This window comes from Lepisosteus oculatus, chromosome 10 (assembly GCF_040954835.1).
Source record: "Lepisosteus oculatus isolate fLepOcu1 chromosome 10, fLepOcu1.hap2, whole genome shotgun sequence".
Lineage (NCBI taxonomy): Eukaryota > Metazoa > Chordata > Actinopteri > Semionotiformes > Lepisosteidae > Lepisosteus > Lepisosteus oculatus.
This window is the reverse complement of record NC_090705.1, coordinates 6,874,938-6,897,780: the sequence shown is the minus strand read 5'-3', so window position 1 is coordinate 6,897,780 and position 22,843 is coordinate 6,874,938. Positions and strand designations below refer to the sequence as shown.

At 38.1% G+C, this 22,843-nt stretch overlaps 2 protein-coding genes across 8 annotated transcripts in view; one reads left to right on the top strand and one right to left on the bottom strand.

The window, feature by feature from the left end:
- The first annotated feature begins 727 nt into the window (after positions 1–727).
- gra (granulito) lies at positions 728–8,640 on the top strand. Of its 6 annotated transcripts, XR_011190606.1 has the most exons (8): positions 728–1,622; positions 1,772–1,889; positions 2,814–2,899; positions 4,238–4,296; positions 4,846–4,921; positions 5,458–5,564; positions 6,749–6,805; positions 7,090–8,640. XR_011190606.1 is itself a non-coding variant. In XM_069194800.1 (7 exons), the coding sequence occupies exons 3-7, from the start codon at positions 2,818–2,820 to the stop codon at positions 7,141–7,143; spliced, it is 378 nt and encodes a 125-aa protein (XP_069050901.1). In that variant the 5' UTR covers positions 766–1,622; positions 1,772–1,889; positions 2,814–2,817; the 3' UTR covers positions 7,144–8,640. The 6 variants fall into 6 exon arrangements, 3 of the variants coding, with proteins under 3 accessions (XP_069050901.1, XP_069050902.1, XP_069050900.1); XR_011190607.1 differs by lacking the exon at positions 5,458–5,564; XM_069194800.1 differs by lacking the exon at positions 6,749–6,805 and having other exon boundaries at positions 766–1,622.
- A 1,945-nt stretch (positions 8,641–10,585) lies between these two features.
- The window catches only part of necab1 (N-terminal EF-hand calcium binding protein 1), a 59,726-nt gene continuing 47,468 nt past the window's right edge, over positions 10,586–22,843 (bottom strand). For both annotated transcript variants that reach the window (XM_069194798.1, XM_006636000.3), the window contains 7 exons: positions 21,677–21,807; positions 20,271–20,347; positions 19,391–19,444; positions 14,313–14,425; positions 13,111–13,188; positions 12,320–12,411; positions 10,586–11,255 (listed from right to left, as the gene is read on the bottom strand). In XM_069194798.1, coding sequence (XP_069050899.1) covers positions 11,227–11,255; positions 12,320–12,411; positions 13,111–13,188; positions 14,313–14,425; positions 19,391–19,444; positions 20,271–20,347; positions 21,677–21,807 — 574 coding nt within the window. In that variant the 3' untranslated portion in view covers positions 10,586–11,226. The remainder of the gene's footprint in view (positions 11,256–12,319; positions 12,412–13,110; positions 13,189–14,312; positions 14,426–19,390; positions 19,445–20,270; positions 20,348–21,676; positions 21,808–22,843) is intronic.

Sequence of the window (22,843 nt, the reverse complement as noted above, 5' to 3'; positions counted from 1 at the left end):
GGATGAATGTTCACTGGGCTGTTTCTAGCACAGCAACATCTTATTTATTGTAGAAATTATAAATGAGGCCTTACTAGTATATTATACAATTAAAAAAACACATTGTTCAATGTGAATTCTGCACTTATAGAGGGTATATATATACTAACATGCCCAATCTTGAATTTGGCTAAAATCTTGTTAAATTTGACTTGCAGCTTCTACAGTCCTTTCCGTATTTGCTGTATCATCTGCAAACTTGAATAGTTTCCTCCAGAATCGAGATCTAGATCAAATGTCATTCCAGGATTATTCGTTCCATAACCTTGTGCATAATGGAACTCAGACTTAGTTGTCTACATTCACTTGGACCAGTATTGTCACAGTCTACTTGATAAACTACTCTTACAATTTAAAGAGATATCCAACAATTCCAAACATGGGTTATAATTCCAATCATGAAAAACAAATAAACATTAAACATTTTCTCAGACCCAACACAAATAATATGTTCTGTTGGAATGTATGCAGAACTGTCCCACCACAGGCATACAGAGTTTACCCCCTGTTTACATGATATATAAACTGGCAGGATTGTGGGTTCGACATGAAGTAGTTCAATAAAATGATTAATAAATCATTTCGACATCACGATTACATTTCGAAGTGCGTAAATGTTGAAGACGATACTACAGATAATTCAGCACTCCTTAAATATTTAACCAAGGTGGACTTTACATAGCAACTTCAGTATTGGGGCATTTAATGAAATCCCTATCACCGTCTTTCACGAAACACAAGCAAACGGTAAAGCGGAGGTTATTGTCAGCTGTGTCTCAAAGGGTAATTCCCAAAATACTTCTACCTTGCAAAGCAGAAAGGACAAGTGAAACACACAGTTCGGACTGTGGATCTGTAAGCGTGTACTTGTCTTTCCGTGATATGTCCTCTCCAACGTTACTTTAGTACTACCTGTATAAAAAAATAAAATGTTGAACTCGGCCAGACTTTTCGAAGTGGAGCTGTAAAATCGGTTTCGGAAATCGAACAGGTTTGCTTGTTTACGTCTTCCCTTATTCCTACCAAGCACCTGAGGACAGGGATGGCCGGAGCCTGAGCACGGGGATTTTATTACGGGGTATAGGACGGCGGCAGCTCGGAAACAAGTCAGTCCGTTTTGCTGTAAGGGGGCCGTACCGATCATGTTTGGCACATCGGCAGTGTGATTTTATACAGGTGTTCCGAAACAAGCAATCAGTACACAATGACCAGATGAACAGCAAGGGACCATACTTTTTCATTTCCATGTAAGCCCTCTTTGACTTTATAGGAAGAGGATGATGGTGATGGTGATGATGATGATGATTATATGAGCGACATCTGCCCATCCGACTCGCTGGTCCTGCTGCGGTTTTCCCCGACACTTCGGGCCGATCGGGAGACTCCCCGCGGCGGGTCCAGTGTCATTCCTGTTGCGGGGGGAAGCGGCGACGCCGAGCCGAGAGAGGGCTGCTGCGGCGGCAGGACTGGTCCCCAGGAGAGAGAGGGGACGAGGACGCAGTCCCGGGCCGCAGCGTCACCGCGGGCAGGGGGACCTGTCGGGGCGCTGGGGCAGATGAGACTGGAGTTCGGCCGAGCTCCAGGTAAGCTTATCGAACCGTTTCCTTCTTCCATCTTTGTTTTTTTCTCATCCATTGCGCACTGTTTTCGTGACCCAAACTAATCCTCTCACGTAAGGATGGGTGGGTGTGGGGGACTGTCAGCCCGTTTAACTTCTGTCGTTGCGGTTTAGGAATCACTGGCTCCCCCCTCTACTCGCCCAAAACACAAATCAGTTGATGTAATTCGCTTAATCAGCGAGTTAAGTGTGTGGTGGACACCGGCGGTCAGACGTCGTTTGAAAACAGTGGGTAAGTCATTGTCGTGTTCCGTGTTTCGTCGATGGTAAATCTGTATTTTAAAGACTTGTACTACTTACTACATACATGAAATAAAATGCCATTAAAAGAAAGCAACGCCCTGGCTTTTGTGCTCCAGACCGGTACAAATGAAATCAGATGGCTGTCGGCCGATAGAAACTCTGTATGACAACAACTGAAGCATATGGAAGTACCCGATGTCGTGAGGTTAGGGCTGTTACTGATTTTATTACCAAGAAAAGTAAGCAAGGACAACCAAAAAATTTAAAGTTTGTATTTTTACATTTACATAGTATTTTTTAGTGTTAAAAAGGGGGGTAAAGAGATTTCTTTTCCGATGTAGCGAAATGGGTGACTTAGAAAATTAACATGAATAAAACATAAACATTTTCCTAATGGTTGATTTGTGTCCTATCCAAGGAGCAGGACAGACTCGGTAACTAGGCCAGTGGCTGAATCATGTCGTCCCACGGGGCTATTCAACTGCTGGGGCTAGTCAGTGCTAAAACACTGCTATACAGATGCCGAGTTACCTACAGTATCATTGACGTTTCATCTTCTCTGTTGCATTATTTTGTCGACGACGAAATATATTATTGACAGCGACAGAATTCCAATATTTACTGTACTATCGTGTCTATTATATCTGCATTACAGTAATAAAAACAGTACTGTATTTGTTTGTATGTTGGTAAATGTGAGGATGGCACTAAGTTGAAGTCAAGTTGCTGGACATTAAAGTTATGAAAATATTCTGTGTACTGGAATTAGTGGCTCAGTCTTTTGTAGAAATATAAAAGGTACATTTAACATTAATCAGTGTCCGCAGAACAATAAAAAAAAAAGTGATCATATATTTTGGGAATAACAGCAGTGGCATAAAATGGCATTAAGGCAACTCATTTTGTGTTGCAGGAAAATGGAAGTTTCTGGGATAAGGAGGAGGATTTGTAAATCCCTTCAACCAGCAAGACCATTAAGGCGCTTGAGCCTTGATCCTGGTAAAGACAGCTGAAATTATGTTCTGGGTATTAGAACATAACTGGGGGGCACACAGCCCCAAACATAGATTCCCCCAGAAACTAGCACTATCTCAATCGGAAGCCAGATTAACCCAGTGATTGAAACATTTGTCTGAAGGAGTATTTCAGCAGTAATTGAAATACCAGTGTAAATAATTCAGTCCTCCACAACTGTGAAGTACTGTATAGGTAAACTCAGCAATGAAAATTATTTTCATTCAAATATGAATCCTATTGCACCTATTCAACACTGTGAACATCTGCCAACCTGTCACACTTGGTACATTTCTGGGGATTTGCGATGCCTTCCAAAAATATTGGGGAGTCTGTGAAACATGACTTGGGAGAGTTGGCATACAGGTGTCTGTTGTCAGTCAGGTGTTTTTTGTTGAAATAGGCATTCAGGAGTGTGAAGTCAATTTGAAATGAAAACTGAAGACATTTCCTTTGAAGGAAAGTAGGCAATTTTACAGTTGAAAGGAAAAATAAAGTCACTGTATCACTGAAACTGAGCATATCAAAATCAAGAGTTTAGAATATATAAAAAAGAAGCCACAGTAATTTGCCAGTCAGCCAGGACCTGACCAGCCAAGAAAAACTTCTAAATTTGAGGACTGAAAAATGACCAGAGTTTTAAGAAGAACCTGAAAACAACTGTTAGTATTATTACCTCCAGAGCACAGGGGCAAAGGTATCAAAATCCGCAGTGCTCGGAACTAAATTAGAATTAAAAAAGCTAGACCTCAAGGTATAAACCTCTCCTCATCACCAAGAACAAAAAATCAGATTAGAATTTGCTCAGAAGTACAAATGAGTCAGAAGAGCTGTGAAACAAAAATGTCTGGACAGATGAGCCTAAAATAAACTTTGATGAAAGTAATAGTAATGTTAAACTGGAGTGCCTGTGGTTACTCTCACTTCACAAAGAACACTACCTCATCTGCGAAGCCTGGGGGAAGTTATGTCTTGGCCTGGGCAGGACGAGTCACCTCGGGAACTGCCCCATCTTTATTCATGATGTACTGTAACTGCCGATGGCGGCAGAGGAATGAGTTCTGAAGTTCACAGAAAACCCAGAGCTCAACTTGCCGCAAAAATACGTTTTGAGTTTGGCATCCCATTATTTTTGGTGGGCACGTTTGAGGAGCATAGAGGTAAGACCAATTAAAGGAACTTCTAGTTTTAGGTTGTCTTGCTACCTGTATTATAATAAAGCTTTTGTATGAAATATAGTTTTTTCTAGCCTTGTAAATGTCTGTTTTGCCTGTCCCTGTTACTGTGTGTACAAGTCCTTGATTTAGAATTTATTTCTTTTAGAAGCTGAAAGGAAGAGAACAGAGTTTTCTAAGGATTGCTCTCGTATTGAGGCCAGTTTGGTATGTTGAGGTTTTTATTGTTCAGATTTCCTTGGTCACGTTTAAAGATCGATGGCATCACTTCTCATTCCGTGGGAAGTTTTTTCTTTCTCTGTACGTTGTGGAGACGGCGCAGTGGTGCAGCAATGGGGCACCGAGGTCGGTTCTGGTTCTGGGGTGCTGTCTGCATGATGTTCTCCCCATGTTTGCTTGGGTCTCCTTTGGGTGCTCTGGTTTCCTCCAACGGTCCAAAAAACGTACTGGTAGGTTAATTGGCTTCTGGAAAACTTGGCCCTGGTGTGAGTATGCGTGTGTGGTCTGTGATGGACCGGTCCTGTCCAGGGTGTACTGCCCATAGTGCCCATTGCTTGCCAGGTTAGGCTCTTTCTCCCTTGTGAACATGAATTGGATCAAGTGTTTAGCAAGTGGATGGATGTACTTTTTCCATTATAACGTCCACAGTAGAAAGCATTTGGATTTAGATTTGCCCTGTTTTTCCATCTGTAGCAATCATTTTTACCCGATTTAATTTATTTTTTTCCCGACAATGCTTTCTGTGATGGCCGTAAGGTTAATGGAACTAGTGTGGAGCAGCTCTGCAGTGTTCTCCTACTTCAGAGCCCGAGCCCTGCTACCCCTCAGAAAGGTCAGTGTTTTCTATTTGAGCACGTGTGATGAAGTTTGGGCTCTTTCTATTTTCCCAAATTTTGCATGAAATGTGCTTCATTTTGCTGAAACAGAATATTCATGTTCATATTGTTATTGTAGAACAAGATGTTGTTCTTGTAGCCTGTAGAGGAAGAGTCGGCTACACGCAGTCTTCAGAAACTCTTTGTCTGTTTTCCTGGGTGGTGAAAAAGTTGACAGGACAGCCTTATAAGCAGTAGACATGTGAACTGAAACAATCCAAAGTAGCTAAGAAGTCATCAGTACACAAACAGAGAAATGCCATATATATTGGAATCAACAAGAAATAAAATATTTGCAGAGGCTGGAAAACGCTGAGATGGTAGAAAATGAAGGTACAGTCCTTGTTAAAGGTTTGGGAGATGATAAAGCAGAATTTTGAATGTTTTGTTTTTAATTTCAAAGTATGAACTTCTGTACAGGAAATACATTTAGTCAGCAGCTATGATGTGTGCCTGCTAAACCATCTATGGTTTTGATCTATGATCATTTCAGAAAGAATATGTTACAGCAGTGAGTTTCTGAAGAGGTTTGCCAACTTGCCCATTGCTAAAACGAAGCCAAAATATTTACCGGATATTTCAATAGTCTTGCAGGAGTCGGTAAGTTTTCCATGTATTGTAGTATTGCTGTTTCAATGAAATAACAGAACCTAGAGAGTAATGAGCAGTTTCCACGAAAATAAAACAGAATCTGACTTGCTTCATATCCGTGTCCTCATAGACATCTGTTTGCCATGAAATAGCTTGATGTGGCTAGTTAGGATGTTAAAAGATGAGGTCCTAACTTTTCCACATCATCCCCTGGAAACAGGCACTAACATTGCCATCATCTGAGTCCTCCAGGCATTTTAAGTGAAGGCTAGTTATGATAACTTGAATGATATTGCATAATAATATAAGAATAATAATTAAATGCATATGCTGTACGTAGGGCTTTTCACCCTAAAGAATCCCCGAATGCTGTACACATATAAGAGGAGACCCTCCTGGGTGACACAGATCAGCCCTTCTGCAACCCAGTATCCCTGCTACAAAGCAGATCAGGTGGAGAAGTGAGATAAGTGCTTCACAAATTGAGTTAACAGAAATCTTTTGGGAGCTCAAATTGTACAAGCCAAAAATGGAATTTATCCAGGACACCAGTGTTTTCACCCATACTCTTTCAAACGGTGTGATGGGAAGTCTTCAGTGACCCAAGTAGTCAGGACCTCGGTTTAATGTGTCATTCGACAGGTTGCGTCGTGTACAGCAGTGTCCTCAGTCAGTGTACAAGAGCATTGCTTGTGGAAATTCTGCTCTACAGGACAAAGGACTGCATACAGGTCCTCCAGCAGGTCTTACAGCAGCAACCTGCTCTTCTTTACTGGTTTCCAATCCCTTTCTGACAACACTGAGCATCACTGTTTACTTTGACTTTTGTCTTTCATAATATTTCAGTTTCTTCTTTCAGTCATTTCTTCAGTTCTGTGGCATGCTCAGCAGGATACATTTGAGCTAAAAAATGTATCCTTATTTGTTAATCGCTTGTTAGTAGTTTATTCTTATCATGTACATCTTTGTGTGGCCATCACCTGTATATGTAAGCTTAATGATACATCAGTAGGGTGTATTCCCATAGTTAATATTCATTCTTTCATAATGCTTGAAAACTTTACAGATTCACCTAATATTTCTAGTAGCAAATGTTTAGTGGTTGTATTTTTCCTTGAGCTATTTTGCTTTTGACCATGCTGTAGTTATTGTTTGGAATTGTGACTCTTTAATTCCTTATTCTTGTTCTTCAGAGGGAGTATCGTGACTAGGCCTTTTACCCAGTACACTGATTATATGATTAATGATGTGTAAGTACAGATTTTATAATAAGTAGTTTGGGTATATACATACAGTACATAGGAACTATGTAGCTGTGACATTTTGGTTTACAAATTGATATATTTTTGTTCTAGCTCTGGAACATGTTTGTGACTGCAAACTGCTTTTCTGTTCTTTTATAAGAAGGGGAATATGCTCATAGTGATACAGGCAAGGTAGCCTAAAAAACTCTTTAAGGGAAGCCCTCAAGAACTGCTTGGATGCTCTTGTAGTCCATATCATCACTCTTTTTTTTCCTCTTCTGTCATTGCAGGATTTTGCCTGCAGTGATAGGTTTTTCTCGACATCATCGTTTATTCCAGGCTGAAGAGCTGGTCAACCTCTTTTGAAGCAGACAAATCCTACCGCTTCCTCTGTACATAGGAGATGTGTATGTACTTCTTTGGAGCGTGCTGTATTAATGTGTGGCTTCTTGAACAAGAGTGGGGAAAAATGTCCCTGCCTTGACAGGTGGTACTGTACAGTATAAGGATTTATTGGAAGAATGTCTTCCTGAAATGTGTGAGGATGCCTACCCTACACGCCATGTGATAAGCAGAGTGTTCTAAAAAGCACAGCTCCAAGGATTTGTGCTGAAAGTGTACTAGTACATAAAATCCCAGTTCCTTTTGACAAACTGGGTTAACCCCTACTCTTTCAAAAAGTGTCAGGATCTTTAATGACCAAGTAGTCAGGACCTCAGTCTCCTCCTGTATCACACGCCATGGCCATCATACTGGGGCATTGGCAGGTTAATTTAAAACAAAATGCAACATTTTATGACTGAGTCTTTTTATATCCATGATTCTATATCATAATACCACTGTTGTGTGCCTAACAGTTGCCAGTCAGTTTTTCAACATGTTTTTTTAACAAAAATACTAGTCATTACAATGTGCTCTTGAGATTTCATTCTTCGTTATTAGCAGTTCATTAACATTGAGAAAATTAACTTGTATATTTTAGCACAGTGAATTGTATTGTAGGGATGACAGAACAAATGTGTGGATTTTGCTGAATAATTATAGTGTTACAACTTCTGGCATTTTGTACAAGACATAGCAGAAATCAACAGTAAAGTTTTTTTTTTCCTTATTAGAGGAAGCAATTCAAGCACCTTAATTTCCAGATGTACTCTGTTAAACGTGCATGCAGAATATTCGAAAATGGAACATTTCTTTAGTTTTGAAAACTAAGCATTTATGTTTAAAGCATTTTTTCCTGCTTGATGTCTTCTGGTGCACAGCCAGTGCAGAAGATTCTTAAAGAAGCCCAGATGTAAGAAAAAAATTAAGCAAGTGGAAGTTTCATTTTATCATTAAGTTTGCATTTAATTGTTAATTTCTCACCTAGAAAAATGGATGATCAAACAACTGTTGTCAAGAATGTATTTGTGATGTAAAAACAATAATACTTAGAAACATAAGTATATCAAGTAGTTCTTTTAAAACAGGCAGTCCGATGTGCTGCTTAGGTGATGCAAGCACTTTTATAAATAGGATAAATTCCGGTGTGGAAAAAGATTGGAGAAATCTGATGTACGGTCAGCCTTGCTCATGGCTGAATTTCATAGATGCATTGATTCTTTCTTAGCTTTAGAGATTTAGCCATTTTTCCTTTGTAGTCATCTCTTGCTTTTGCAGATAATAATTGGTTCATTATTAGAGATGATGAGAGATTATTTGTTACTTTTCATTCTTTGTAAAAAAAAAGTTACTTGAAAGGCAGGGAGCTGTAGTAAAGATCACTCTGAGGTAAAAAGTATTGTTAAGCTTTAAGCATTTGTGGGAAATGTACTCAATAAATCTATGGGATTCATACTGTTTGCTGTGTTTAGCAGTATTCTTTGTGATACAGCCTTCAAATTCAGTAGAACTAAAGCATTCTTGCAGTGGAAGGGTACAGTACCCTTCACTATCCTTGCTACATAACCCTCATTTTTTAGTTATGTGGAACTGGAACACTCCACTCTGCCCAGGACGACTGTATTTATAAACCCTCATTTTAATAAGCACTTAAGACTTTCCTTGTTATCCATATCCTTTTTTTAAGTGTTAGTGTTGGTTGCCATTGGAAACAAAATACTGTATACCCCTATCATGGAATATGAATTGTTTTTATAATTAATAGACTGCAGATGAAAATTCTTAAATCATTCCTAAAGCTTTTATCAAAAAATTCTTCCTAGCATCAGTCCAGCTTCCAACACACCCTTCATCTTCCAAAGAAAACCTTATCTTGCTTTGTCTTTTTTTTTTCTTTTTTGATTTTTTTTTTTTTTATCCAGTTAACAGAATTGGCAAAATCACAAGTGGGGCTTATTCACTTTTTAAGGGAATCAAATCTCCACTAGGTGGCTGCAAAACACAAGAAGTAAAGCGTTCTTTCCTCCGTTTCGTATCGACAGATTTTTTATTTTTCAGATGCAGTTATTCAAAATGATTTTCAAGAATTCTAAAATCCCTGGTGTTAATGTGCTTAAGGAGTTAATTTACTGGTTTAGATTTATTACCATTGCATCAGTAACCAATTACTGTTATGACTTTACATTTATGACCTTATTCATGCTAGTTTTATTGATTGATTACGCCTGGGTGAACTTAAAGCCAGGCGTAATCTGGACACACTGTATTTACTGGAGATAACAGGAGGTGTGGGTGGAGAGCAAGTGGTATTGAAAAAAAATATAATCCAACTTGCTGAAATAAATGTAACAAACTTTTTAATTAAGTGACTGTGGTGGGAACTCCCATTGACTTAACATACCACAATTCAGATTTTAAACCACCGAACAGAGTTTGGACAAACCCTGTTTGTAGTTCATTTTTGCTAATGCCCATAGGTGTGCATGACTTTAAGCAGCCATCAGAGGAACATATGGACTGTTTTTCTACAGACTTTACTGTATGTACAGAAGATAGCTTCTGATGACTGAATTGTTGTTGTTTTTATTTTTAATTGGGTGGAAAAGCCAATTTTCAAAAGGATCAAATATGTATCTTGTTTAGGTACTGTAATCATCATCTGCTAGAACAGATGAGAGCCTCCCCACTGTGTTCATAGATGCATTCATTAGTTAAGCTCATAATGATATCACTTACAAAAGATAATGAGTCATTACACAGCATAATGAGACCGATATTCAACCTGCTCCCTAAATTTGACCAGCGTTGTCATACGAACCCATAGGACCTTTAAATCATTTGCTGTGAGATAGGGCTGCTGGAATAAAAGAACACAGATGCACAATGTTGTGTTCAATAGTAAACCTGGGAGTACTAATCTTTCACATGGAAGTCTAATCCAGCTTTCTCTGTAACACTGGTGGTGGAGGGGAGTCCCCATTTACCTGTAAAGCGCTTTGAGTGGAGTGTCCAGAAAAGTGCTATATAAGTGTAGGCAATTATAATAATTATTATTATTATAATAAAATAACTGTTCTTCTTTGGTGTCCAGCAATGCGAAACTGTGTTTTAGCTGCGTTCCCTGCCCTGGACCTTAGGATGCCCACAACTGGTAATTTTACTTCATCTTCTGTGAGCTAACAAGTCACTTGATTGGATCCCTTGCAGATGTGCCTTTTCTATTCAATAGTTGGAGATCTTAAATTACTTATGGAATGCAGGAGTTAAAGGCGGCCTCCACTCTGAGGAACTGCACATAAAGAGCTCAGATTGGGGCAGCACATCCAGAGTTGGGAAACCTTGTTTTAACCATTTAAACAGGGCTGGTTAGACAGCAGAAGTAATGTCAAAGGAAAGATTGCTGAATCAAGACACACGCTGGCTTTTTATTATTGTTTTTAAAATATGCATCTAACTTCCATCTCAAAATATGGATTGTACTCTTTTAGTGTTTTATTCTATACGTAGTCTGATCTTTCTTGATAGAAACGGACATTTTTTAAAGTATTTTAATAATGATACAAATAAAATTAAAGTCAACAAATAGTACATTTATTATGGATGAATTTCTGATAAATAGAATATAATGTTGGATAAATTGGTCTACATAACTTTTCACAGATATTTACCAAGTAATATGTTCAAATTCATTTTTGTTAACACCCAGAGAAAATACAGTATGATGTATTCACACTATTCCAAAATACGTACAATACACTCAACATAATATTGTAAAGTGCAGGTATTTAACTCAGGACAAAGAGTAGTACATGAAAGGTCACCGAAGTCCCATTACTTATATTTTAATACACAACATCTAATAGTGTGCATTCCAAATTGACACCATAAAGTGGGATGATGGTATAATTTCATTTACAGTATACAGTACACTGGCACAGGTGTAGTTCCAAATGTCTGGCTATTAATGACAGAAACTACCACTACAATGTCACTGCAGACTGATGATTCTTCAATGCACGACTCCTAACACTGGAACTTGCTTGCTCTTAGTTATTGTTCAGAACCCACCATGAAGCTGGAAAAGAGGGAAGACTATTCAGTATATACTGGTTAGAGAAGGCAAACAACGAGTCAAAAATGAGTTTGAATCACAGTGCGATTTTCTGTTTATGTGCTATAGTGTAAAAATAAAAATTGTTTTAGATCTAGTGTGAATAATAATTGGTTCATTATTAGAGATGATGAGAGATTATTTGTTACTTTTCATTCTTTGTAAAAAAAAAAGTTACTTGAAAGGCAGGGAGCTGTAGTAAAGATCACTCTGAGGTGATCTCAGAGTGAAATACAGTGAAATACAGTAACTTCACAAGGTACAGTATATAGGCATCTGCAGAAGTTTTTTTTAAGTTCATTCTTGTGTCGACTTCTCATGTAGTTCTTATCCACACAATTAAGTAAATCCTAATTTTTGTTCAAAATCATTAAAAATTATAAACAGAAAAAAGCCTGATGTTTTTTTAGAATGTAAACTCAGGATTTTTCTGTTAATATAGTACACATTTTTACTTTCAGGAGAAAGAGTATGTCATTGTTATTGGAGGCAGTAGTAGCATTACAGAAACCTTTAAGTAAGAATGTTGTTTTATGACTCCTATTTCTTTTGATTCTGAAACTAATAATAGTGTCATACTGTATCTTAATGTGACCGACTGTATTCCTGCAAAAACAGTTCTAAACTATGCTGGATTGTGGATGACTTCAAAGATGGAAATAATGGTTTAAAATTCACAGATCCACAGATCACTTTTGCTGACTTGGAGGAAAAAATATCTTTGTAGCGACTACAGCACAATACAACAATGCTCAAGTCAAAGGCAGAGAAATGTATTCTTTACTGTCAAAGAAAGCAAAACAGGCACTTTATAAAATATCCATGCTCAGGGACTCTTGAATTTAAATGTAAAATAATATTTTCTGATATAAAATATTTTCAGGATCATAAACCTTTAATAGTATTAATTGTTTGATTGGTAAGACCTAGTGGGCGATCCTGTTTTCTGCTACTTTTGTATCCCCTAGAAAAGAATAATCCACGGTTCTTTTATTTGGGTTTCATGTTTCATTAAGTTTTTGACACACCTGGAACAAGCATTGTTGTCATCAGCTCAGGAGTCTCTAAGAAATCCACATTACTCCGTTGGAACGTTTTGCTGTAGTTTGTCTGAAGGTGACTGCAATGTAAACACAAGAAAAAGTGAGAAAAGTTCTGCGTCTAGTTTGTTCTCCCCATGATCATGTGAGTTTTTGCTGGGTGCTTCGGTTTCCTCCCACAATCCATATAGATGGGTTAATTGGCTGCTGGGAAGTCATTGTTGCAATGCCAATGCCAATAGCAGGTACCAGTGTTTGCATGAATTCTATTTTCTTGGCATCAACCTGCTTGATTGTAATAACAATTCAAACTTAATTGCTAAATTAACATGCCCACACACTAAGGTGAACAGTAAGGTCTTCAGGCAGACATGCAAATGCATCTATGTATCCATTAAGTCATTGTTGCAATTCCTTTCTGAGTTCAACAAGATGACATTTAGAGTACACTGTATAGAACTGAGAGACTGGCCATCAGTGTATTGTCAGGGAATGGCAGCAGGAAGATGAGGAAGGAATGGTGCTGTATTTATTTGCTTGTATTTGCTTATATAGCACACACTTAATGAGGTGTAATTAAAACTACATGAGGAGAGGAATCCCTGAGTGAGATATAAATTGATAAGAGAATTTTTTTTTCTCTGAACAAGATCTCACATTATACACTGACTAACTGGCCTGTTTTTACAAATTGAGCCTCTGAGCATCCCAGTTAATGAGTGAATACAGAAAACTCAGTATACACTTGAGTATAAACCCCAGCCAGCAAACCCACTTACTTTTTCCAGACATTGCTGTGCTCCCAGAACTCATACAATATGAAACGGGATTCACTGGAAAGCTTTTGTACTGCAATGCTGCAAATATAAAAGCAATCTGTTATTAAAAAAGGCAGCATAATGTTAATGAGTTTAATGTATGCCTCCGAGTAATTTCCTCAGAAAAAAACGTTTTTCAGTTAACATTTAATAACACAAAAATAAATTCCAGTTTCTTGGAACAAGATGAAAGATTTGCTGTCCGTAAAGATGAGTTATCACCAGAAATGTCAGTTTGTTTCTGTAGTCATAGGTAGACAGAAGGTGGCAACACAGGCATCAAAATGTTCTCCACAATAAAATGGAAAGTTTATTCAACACCAAGCTTCAATGAATCTTAGCTGAAGTTAATGATTTAAACCTTTAATTTTCTCTTGACAAAAACATCTCTAATATTTTTGGATCTTATTCACTTTAGAAGAGTCGTCTTTTGAAGGAATTTCTTGATATTCCATGTAGGGTCAACTTATCTGAGATTTCATGACGTTCTGTATGCTTCTTACAATCTAAACCGTAACTTTGTCATGCTCAAAAAATACACACACAAAAGCAAAACAAAATGACAAAATCATCTATAAAACACAATTCTAATATAATAAAGAATATCTTTTTTCACCAGGTACAACTGTTGAGAGCTCTGCTACCAGGTGGTAATTTCCAATAATCTAAACTAATATAGAGAAGACAGAGCTAAATAGAAATACATGGGTACAGTTGTTTTTTTAATTTGATTTGGGGCTGCTTCAAGCCTTTGATTCATGAACAAGGTCAGTTATTGCTACACGCCACTCTAAATTTGTGCTCACAGTTATGTCTGACTTACAGTGTAAAAGTGAAAGGTGGACTAAGGCTTGGTAACTATGATTATGCCTTTAGAAATGTTCTGTCCATGACTTTAGACTAATGAATTTACAACATCGCACCCGTTTAAGGTGAAATGATGATGCCTCACAACAAATTTCTGGTTTAATTCTAAAACAAAGAAACATGAATACAGCAGTTTCAGTAAGACAAGAAATCCGGTGTAAAATCCATAAAAGCAAACTTTGTGACAGAGCAATTTTTGCCTGACTGTAGTTTAGGAATTCCACTTTTGGGGTGTCTTTGGAAATTGCAGGGGTGAATTAAGAAATGAATCAGACAGCGTGCGAGTATCAACTTACTGCAGGCAGCCGGTCTGCGAGGTTGCGGACTCGATGTACTGTCTCAGGGCCAGGCGGAACTCTTCAAGCTCTTCCTCCAGCACTGACAACTGGCGCTGCACGATCAGGATGTGCTGTGTGTCGGAAATCAGATCGGGGGCAGTTAAGGTTTCCTACCAACGGCAGCACAATAACCTCCTGTTCAACAAATAACATCTACATGTAGTATCTGTTCCACGCCAGCGCTTCCGGAAGAGGTCGGTGAGTGAGCGTCAGCTCGCCGGCGGAAAAGAAGGTTCTTTGAACTGCAAAACGATTCTGGCTTGTGTGGAAATACAGCATTGACAGATCACCCATCAGTTGGCTGGATTTGAGATTATAGTTCCATCACATACGGGGACGGGGAGCAGAATGGAAAAAAACTGGATTGCTATTTGAGATTGAGAAACTGTTCTGTATTATACTGCATATTGCTTAGGAAATTTTACAAATAAAGATAATGGCTTTATTTATCATTTTCCCTCTCACATTGGTACTCACATTTGCTTAACTTCATATGAACTCAAAATAGGCTTGCAAGTCAGCAACAGAGGCTTCATATTTGCCTCAATCATGAATTGGTTTCCATAGTACCTCTGGTACTGCTTGTTAGAGATGTTCTAAGACAGTGGATGGGAGAGTCCAGGCACTAATGTGTCTACCCAGTAATAGGTTCGGTATTAGAGATAGAAATGTGAAATTTGAAAAGGGCTAAACATCATCATTGTTAATTATCATCACTAATTTATCTGGCTGATGCTTTTGTCGAGAGCATCTTGCATTTACAGGAGCAATCTAGCTGAAGTACCTTGTTCAAGATTAAAAAGAACAGTTTTCCACCTGGGATGTGAATCTACATCTATCAATTTACAGAACTGAGCAGAACACTAACCCCTGTTCCATGGCTGCAATATTTAATCATGAAGTATTATTTTCACTTTAGTTGTTCTGTTAATTCTGATCTTCCCTTTCTTTAGAAAGGGAAGCTTCTTTTTGTCTGGAAGGTTAGTACACTCGCACTCATTTTCTACCTGAATGTGTTAAACACTGCAGAGCTTTTGATCACAGGTCATATTTGCCTTTATAAGTCAAATACCTATCCATATGTTTAACTATAACACTATTACATTGTTAGCTGAGTGCAAATCAGCTTACGAAAAAGGTGCTAAGAATATAAGAAAGTGTTATAAACGAGAAGAGACCATTCAGCCCATTGTAATCATTTGGTTATCAGTAGCCAAGATAAAAGAATTTGAGTTATTTCTATTAATAATTATTATTATTTATATCACTATCATTGTTTAAAATAGAACTGAACAGCACCATTCTTTCAATAATGGTCTATTCTTAACATCTGCAGTAATACCGGGTTAAACGGCAGCTATGCAGTGTTATCTGGTACTCTGCTACAACACTTTGAAGGCATTGTAGCTTTTATTTAAATAAAGAGAATACACTGGGAAAAAAAATCAGGCAAAAACTAGAATTTACATTTCTTATTCTAGATGATATAGTAACTGTGGTTGTTAGTAACATATAAATCTCAAAAGATCAAAGCAAAATGTACTGGATTTAGTTACACTTACATGATGGGAATTTGCATACTTGCATACAGTTTCTCCTCTTCTCTGACACTTGTTAATTTCACAATAATCTTGCTTTCTTTCCTTTTCAAAGTGTGGAGATGGAAACTACTGTACCATTGCCAGATGTGGCCTTTGTCTGTGCCTGATCGGTTCAGAGAGGCCGTCTCATTACACCCACATTTCCACAACAGTGTGGGGGCCACCTGGATCTCCATGTGTGACACTGTTTTGCTATTTCCTTTGCAAAACTGAAGCTAACTGAATGGCTAACAACATGTTCATTATGAATCAGACCCTGGGAAGATCCAGAAGTGGATTTAAGTAACTGACCAGTTTTCAGCTTAAATATTGGGGATGCGCAGCAAGCCTCTACAGCAAAACGTAGCTGAAGAATCAAGTAATCAACAAACCTAATGTGTAGAAATGTGACTATGCTGACAGGGATGTTTATAAGTAATAGACCTTCCTAGGGGTATTGGTATATTATCACTGAACAGATAAGTGGGGGAGAACAAATTTGAAATGTATAGTGTAATAATGTGTGAATATCATATTATAAAGATCTTTTAAGCTGACTCCTTTGTCCAACCAAATTCTGATAAATCAAATATTACCAGTGTAAAAGTGAATATGGTAGAGTGATATAATATAACCCCTGAACAACTGTATGTTAAGTGCTCAGGAAATAAAGCTAATTTATTCTGCATCTGTGCTGAATCCGGCACCAAAACTTGGCACCTTTTTATTAACAGATTGTCTGTTAAATTTTTAATTTAACAAAAAAAGGGAGACATATAAACGTTTGGAGCTCTTCTCTCCTCTTTTGTAACCTTTTTTCTTGTGTACCTAAATAATCTCTTAATGATCTTTTGTCACAATGTGACCCCCATTAAGAGCATTACCATTGTGCAGATCTGTTCCACATGATGAGGACACTTTCCAATTAGTATAAAATTAATCTGGAATTTATCTCACGGGATCAATAAAGTATCTATCTATCTAAAACCATTTTCTTAATCTAAAAGCATGAGAAGGACAATAAGAAAGTCTCCTTTTTGTCTAGCTACAAGTACTATGCAAGGCCGTACAAAACTAGAGAAAAAGAAAGTAATAATATCTTAAAATGGCAAAGTACACTTTTAAGGGTGCATTATCATCAATTAGTTGGGGGTTACGAATACAGTCTACACATTAAGTAGTGTGTTTATCCAAAACATTTCTCACTGAGGTATCTTTCACAGCTGCTGCAGTATATTTTAATCTCACTTGTGCCAGCCAGTTTGAAAGGAGCCCCAGAAGGGAACAGAAAGTGATGGCTCATTCCCTGCAGACCAGAACGACCTCTCCAGAGGCTCTTCACTGCTGCCACATCCTATAAACTCTCCCTACAGAACCTGAGAGTGGTCTTCAGGAGCATCTCTGGTAACAGGTCTCTTGATTTCTGCCATTTTCATGTCAAACATGACCTGAAAATGGACAAAAAGCATATGCATATGGACACAAGCTTTCTTTACTTTGTGGTTTATTCGAACAACGTGCTGGATTCTTCCTCTACTTTTTTGGAGGGTGTCAGGCCACCAGTCACAGCCACAAGTGAAGATAACCTTGTGAAGTGAAGTAATGTGTGATCCCAGCAACGCTTGGAAACGCATCAGCGCAAATAAAAACATCCACCACAAATTAAAAAAAAACAGGAAAACATCTCACAGCATTTTGCGGTAGTTTCAAACGTGTAGTATTTTGTAGCATTTTCTTCAATAATGCAGTAGTGGCAAAACAACGATGGCTGTAGGCTGACATAAGATATTAGTCAACAGAGCATAAAGAAGGTGGACTCCAGCTGCTGGGCAGATGGTTTCAGAGAAGGTTATTACACCTCTCTATCCAGTCTTGCTGCTTCAGTGCTTTGGTACAGATAGATGCCCTGCTGTTAAGTTCTGAGAAAAATCAAGATGAGGTTTCGCACTGGAACACAAATGTCTGAAATTTCTCTTTGATTTTTTCTATCTTTTCAAACAAGAAAAAACAAAAAGAAACCGAGAAGCCTTTGATTTTTGTGTAATGCTTAGTAATTCCCAATTCAGTTTTTCATCCATTGTCTTAACAATGCTGGTACACCCCTGGACACAACTTGCTTTTTATTGGCATTGCCATTCAGCATCCTGCTGTCCTCCGCAGGCAAAGCACGATTTGCAGAAGCCAACAAGGACTCTTGTGACGCCTGTCTGATAAAACTACTGCATCTCACAGCCAGCTCAGAAGAATAAATGAATGATTCAGTTTTTAGAAAATAAAGTGTTCAATATTGATTGTGACTTCTGAGCCACCAGTCAAAGAAAGCCAATCAGAGAGGCGCTTCTGCTTGGAGAATCAAGGCCTGGAATGTCACACCTTAATTAGTGAGTCCTGACCTCGGCCTGACACAAAGATCTTTAATCTCAATACACCGCATTGAGCAACTTAAGCTCTTTACACTTCTTTATAGCTAAAAAAATCCAGTTTAGAAAGGGGGTTCTAAGAGAATAGAAAACATACTGTAGATATACCATTGCTCTACAGATATCTGCTGGTTTTTATAGCAAATAAAGATGGAATGTCATATCATTTTGCATGAATATGCAGTAGCTGATAATTGAGTGTGCTTTGCTAGAGACTCATAACCAGTTTTGTGCAGTAGATTTTGTATGTAACAGGAGGCCAGCAGCTCTGTGATCATTATTTTATTTGTTTTCCATGTTAAACATGCATGTTCTACTTTGCAGATATTCTTTTTTCAAGTGATAGTGGTCATTTACACAAGTCCTGTCCAACTGCCCCTCTGTAGCGCATCAATGCACAATAAAGCTACAGTAACACTTTGAGTCATAGCTTAATACTGATGCACTTCAGGAAGGCTAATACCCAAGTTGCAATGCTTTCTAATTTTGGTGCAGTAAATTAAAGTGATGTGAAATAAATGTGAGCATTTCACATTTTAATATATGAGACCTACTGCTAGAGATAGTTTAGCTGTTATTCTCAGGTTCTGTTTTACATCTTACATGTCATTTTAGACTATGTTTGTAGTACTGGGCACTTTCACAACGGGCCCAGAGGCCCACCATAAAAATAGGTATTCTGGCACAAACTTTTAAATGAAGGTTTTAGAACTGACAAATCATGCTGATATGCATTTTGTTTTAAGCAAACTTATTAAAGAGCACATTCTCCTGACTATTATACAGTATATGTTATGTGGAGTATATTTTTCTCAGCTCTTACCTTTGTTCATGTTTAAAATTGATTATTAAACTGAAATTTCATTGTCAACATGGAAAGCCATTAGGTTCACAAACCGCTTAGATTTCTAAAACTTTACCACCAGTTTAGATACTAAAGGAACATTTCAGAATGAAAGATGATGCTACATTGACACAGGGCAGTCATGGTATTCTGAAAGTTTGCTCCTTTTATAAATAACATTGAATCACTTACAGATTTGGTGCTTCCATCTGAAACCTCTTCTTCCACTGGTTCAAGCTTTAGTTCCTGTAGAAACAAACACTTTCACTTGCTTGGGCAAAGAAACCTCACAAATACAGTCACTTCAGCTGAAGCCAAACCAGCACTCTCACAATAAAAGTGAGGGACATGCGTCAGTTCTGTGATGAACTAAAGAGTATTAAGTTTTATTCAAATACAGCTCATTTCAGGTTTCCAACTGAACCTAATCTGCCATTCAGAAACCAAGTATCATTACATCTCTAAATTACCTACAGTAGTGTTTCTCAATCATGGATGCGAGGTTTCCAAAGACTGTTTGAGGTACTGTATCACCAAAAACAGAACAATAAGACACTTCTCAGCACCAGTGTAGTTAGTAGTGTGTAAAATCCAAGCCTCCATTCAGTGATTGTTCTTTCTTTCTCGTTTGCAGCGTGGAATTAAATTTAATGGTAACACATACTGAGACAGCTCCCCTCTGGAATCTATTATATTTAGATACATCTCTATGAAGCTTTAGTGTGGGTTAACCCCTTGAATTGCTTTAAAAATGCATGAGGACTAGCTGACTATTTTTAGCATTGGACCCTTTAGTTATTCTAGAATTGTAATCATTCCATGGGGTGGGGTGTACACCTCAGTCTTAATAACAGTTTTACTGACAACATAGTGGTGACCAATGGCTTTCTTTGTCCCTTGAATTTGAGAGAGCCCTTACTACCCACCCAACAGTTTATATGGGCTGAATGGCCACCTTTCATTAGCAACTACACTTACAGTTGCACCATTTGAAGCTCCCCACTTTCCAAAACTCCAAACTACCAATGGGTATTTAACATCCATGTTCAGATATTACAAGAGATCCTGTTACCTTCTTTTCTAACCTGTCAATAATCTTCTGCAGTCTGTTTATTTGGGTCATCCACTGGCTGTCTTCTTCCTGCAGACCTATGGGAAATGATACATCAGAGGGCATGCACAGACTACAGGAAGGCTGGTAATATGTGTTTGATATCGTGTGATGTTTTTGTTCCTGACCCACAACACTTTGTGGCTTCTGCTTACAGTACAGGCGCCTAAGTTAAAATAAAAAGACAATATCTCAATCAGCACATCACGAATAACTGCATTAATAATAATTTCTTACACTTAAATAGCACTTTTCTGGACACTCCACTCAAAGTGCTTTACAGGTAATGGGGACTCCCCTCCACCACCACCAATGTGCAGCATCCACCTGGATGATGCGACGGCAGCCATAGTGCGCCAGAACGCTTAACACACATCAGCTTTCAGTGGGGAGGAGAGCAGAGTAATGTAGACAATTCATAGAGGGGGATTATTAGGAGGCCATGATTGGTAAGGGCCAATGGGAAATTTGGCCAGGACGCCGGGGTTACACCCCTACTCTTTTCGAAAAAACGCCCTGGGATTTTTAATGACCACAGAGAGTCAGGACCTCGGTTTATGTCTCATCCGAAGGACGGCGCCCTCATCACTATACTAGGGCATTAGGACCCACATGGACCGCAGGGTGAGCGCCCAATGCTGGCCCCACTAACACCTCTTCCAGCAGCAACCTTAGTTTTTCCCAGGAGGTCTCCCATCCAGGTACTGACCAGGCTCACACCTGCTGAGCTTCAGTGGGCTGCCAGTTGTGAGTTGCAGGGTGATATGGCTGCTGGCCTTAATTGCATTAGAGGAATCTCACAAATCCCACCGTTTGCATCCTTGCATAGTTTACATTAATTAATTGTTATGTTAACAGTTACTTATTATCGCAGAGTGTAACCCCACCATAAAAGAAATGTGTTAAGGAATGAAAATCTAGAGACTAGAAAGCTCAGTCAGAAAATGTAACTTGGGTTTTGAAACTGAAAGCTGAATCCCACCAGAATACCAGAAAGAAAATCTAGTTTCCATTGATTTCAGATCTGCAGATTTCTGCACTTACATTTCTGATTCACACAAGGGTAGTTGTTCCCTTTCTCAAAGTGTACTGGTCATTCTTCATATGGTTTGCTGTCCATTAATTTAATGCCATTTATAAATCAATCAGAAACTGAAAGATAAGGCAACAGTAGTTTTTTCGTGTCAATGTACAACATCAATAGGACATAAACCCTTTTTTGTCCTTGGTTATCACTGAATATGAGTGTTTTAATGTACAACACTGGCTGTATTTTATTGCACACTTACTGTATTTTGCTGAGCAGAAAACAAAATGCCACATTTGGTTGACTGCCCTTTAGAATTGAATGGCAGAGCTAATAATACCTGAATTGACAATGTTGAAAAGGGGGTTGTTTGGAGATAAGCTGTTATTCCTTTGAAGTCTTCGATTGGATCGTTTTCCTGACCACTGAATTGACAGCACCTCAGGCTTCTCCGGCTTCTCTGGCCCTTGTCTGTAAATAAAACACAGATAACAGTTCATCTCTATGATGGCACCTTTATCTCCAGTTTGCACACAGATATCCCTCAGGATTGAGAGGCCCACATTTCTCCCAGTGACTTATTGTACTTGTCAGCAATTCTCACTCTGACGCCTATTCAAGAAGAAAAAGAAAAACTGTATTCACCACAGCTATTGCCTTAACAGAGCAAATCAATTGTATTCCATTGGACAGCACATGATCGTGTGTTTAGCAATGGCACCCTTCTGTACAAGCCGTTGTGCTCCTTTTTAATGGAGACTTTCAATACATTGGATATTTTTTTCGTAAACAGTTTTTGGACAGATCCTTTGTGAAGAATGTGATAGAACATGATTTACCCAATTTCTTCAGATCTATGTTTTTTCACGCAGTAAAATAAAAGTGTCAATAATAATATTGTCAAATATTCTGGTGATGCTGTGATGGAAGCAAATATGTGAATCCTTCAGTTGAATTGAGATGTTAAGCTTATAGGTACTGTATAAAGTTCATATTTTAATCTGTCTAGTCATATAAATCTTAAACTATATTTAAATATCAATATTTATATATGTAACAATATATGGTACAGATCATTAATGTGTATCATCATGAAAGTAGATGTGGCAAAATATAGACAAACTCCAACACCTATGTTAAAGTGGGATTAAATGGTTTTTATATACTTAAAATTTAGATGGCTTCTTGAGCAACTATACAGGAATAACCGTTACCAATAGTGAAATACATATGTTGCCTTAAAATGCATAAAGTCCAAAGTGGCCATAGGTACTGTTGTATGTGGTATTGTCTATTCTGTTTCCAAGACACATTCTTTGGTTAGATTAAATTACTCTATAGAAAGCAAATCTGGGACCTCTTAAGATTTAAAATGGTCTTAAGGTTTAAAATTCCAGAATTTTTTTCTAATCCCATTCTTGGTATCTGGATAAAAAAGTAAAATAGGTCTGAGTTTAAAAAGTAATTGCTGAGGTTGGATTCCAACCCGAAAGAACAAAACCTTTCC

Excerpts from the sequence above, each read along its gene's own strand:
- gra (XM_069194799.1), top strand. The coding sequence starts at position 3,969 with ATGAGTTCTGAAGTTCACAGAAAACCCAGAGCTCAACTTGCCGCAAAA. Across the intron at positions 4,297-4,845 it reads CTCGTATTGAGGCCAGTTTG|GTTAATGGAACTAGTGTGGA; the intron begins GTATGTTGAGGT and ends GATGGCCGTAAG. Across the intron at positions 4,922-5,457 it reads CCCTGCTACCCCTCAGAAAG|AAAGAATATGTTACAGCAGT; the intron begins GTCAGTGTTTTC and ends TGATCATTTCAG.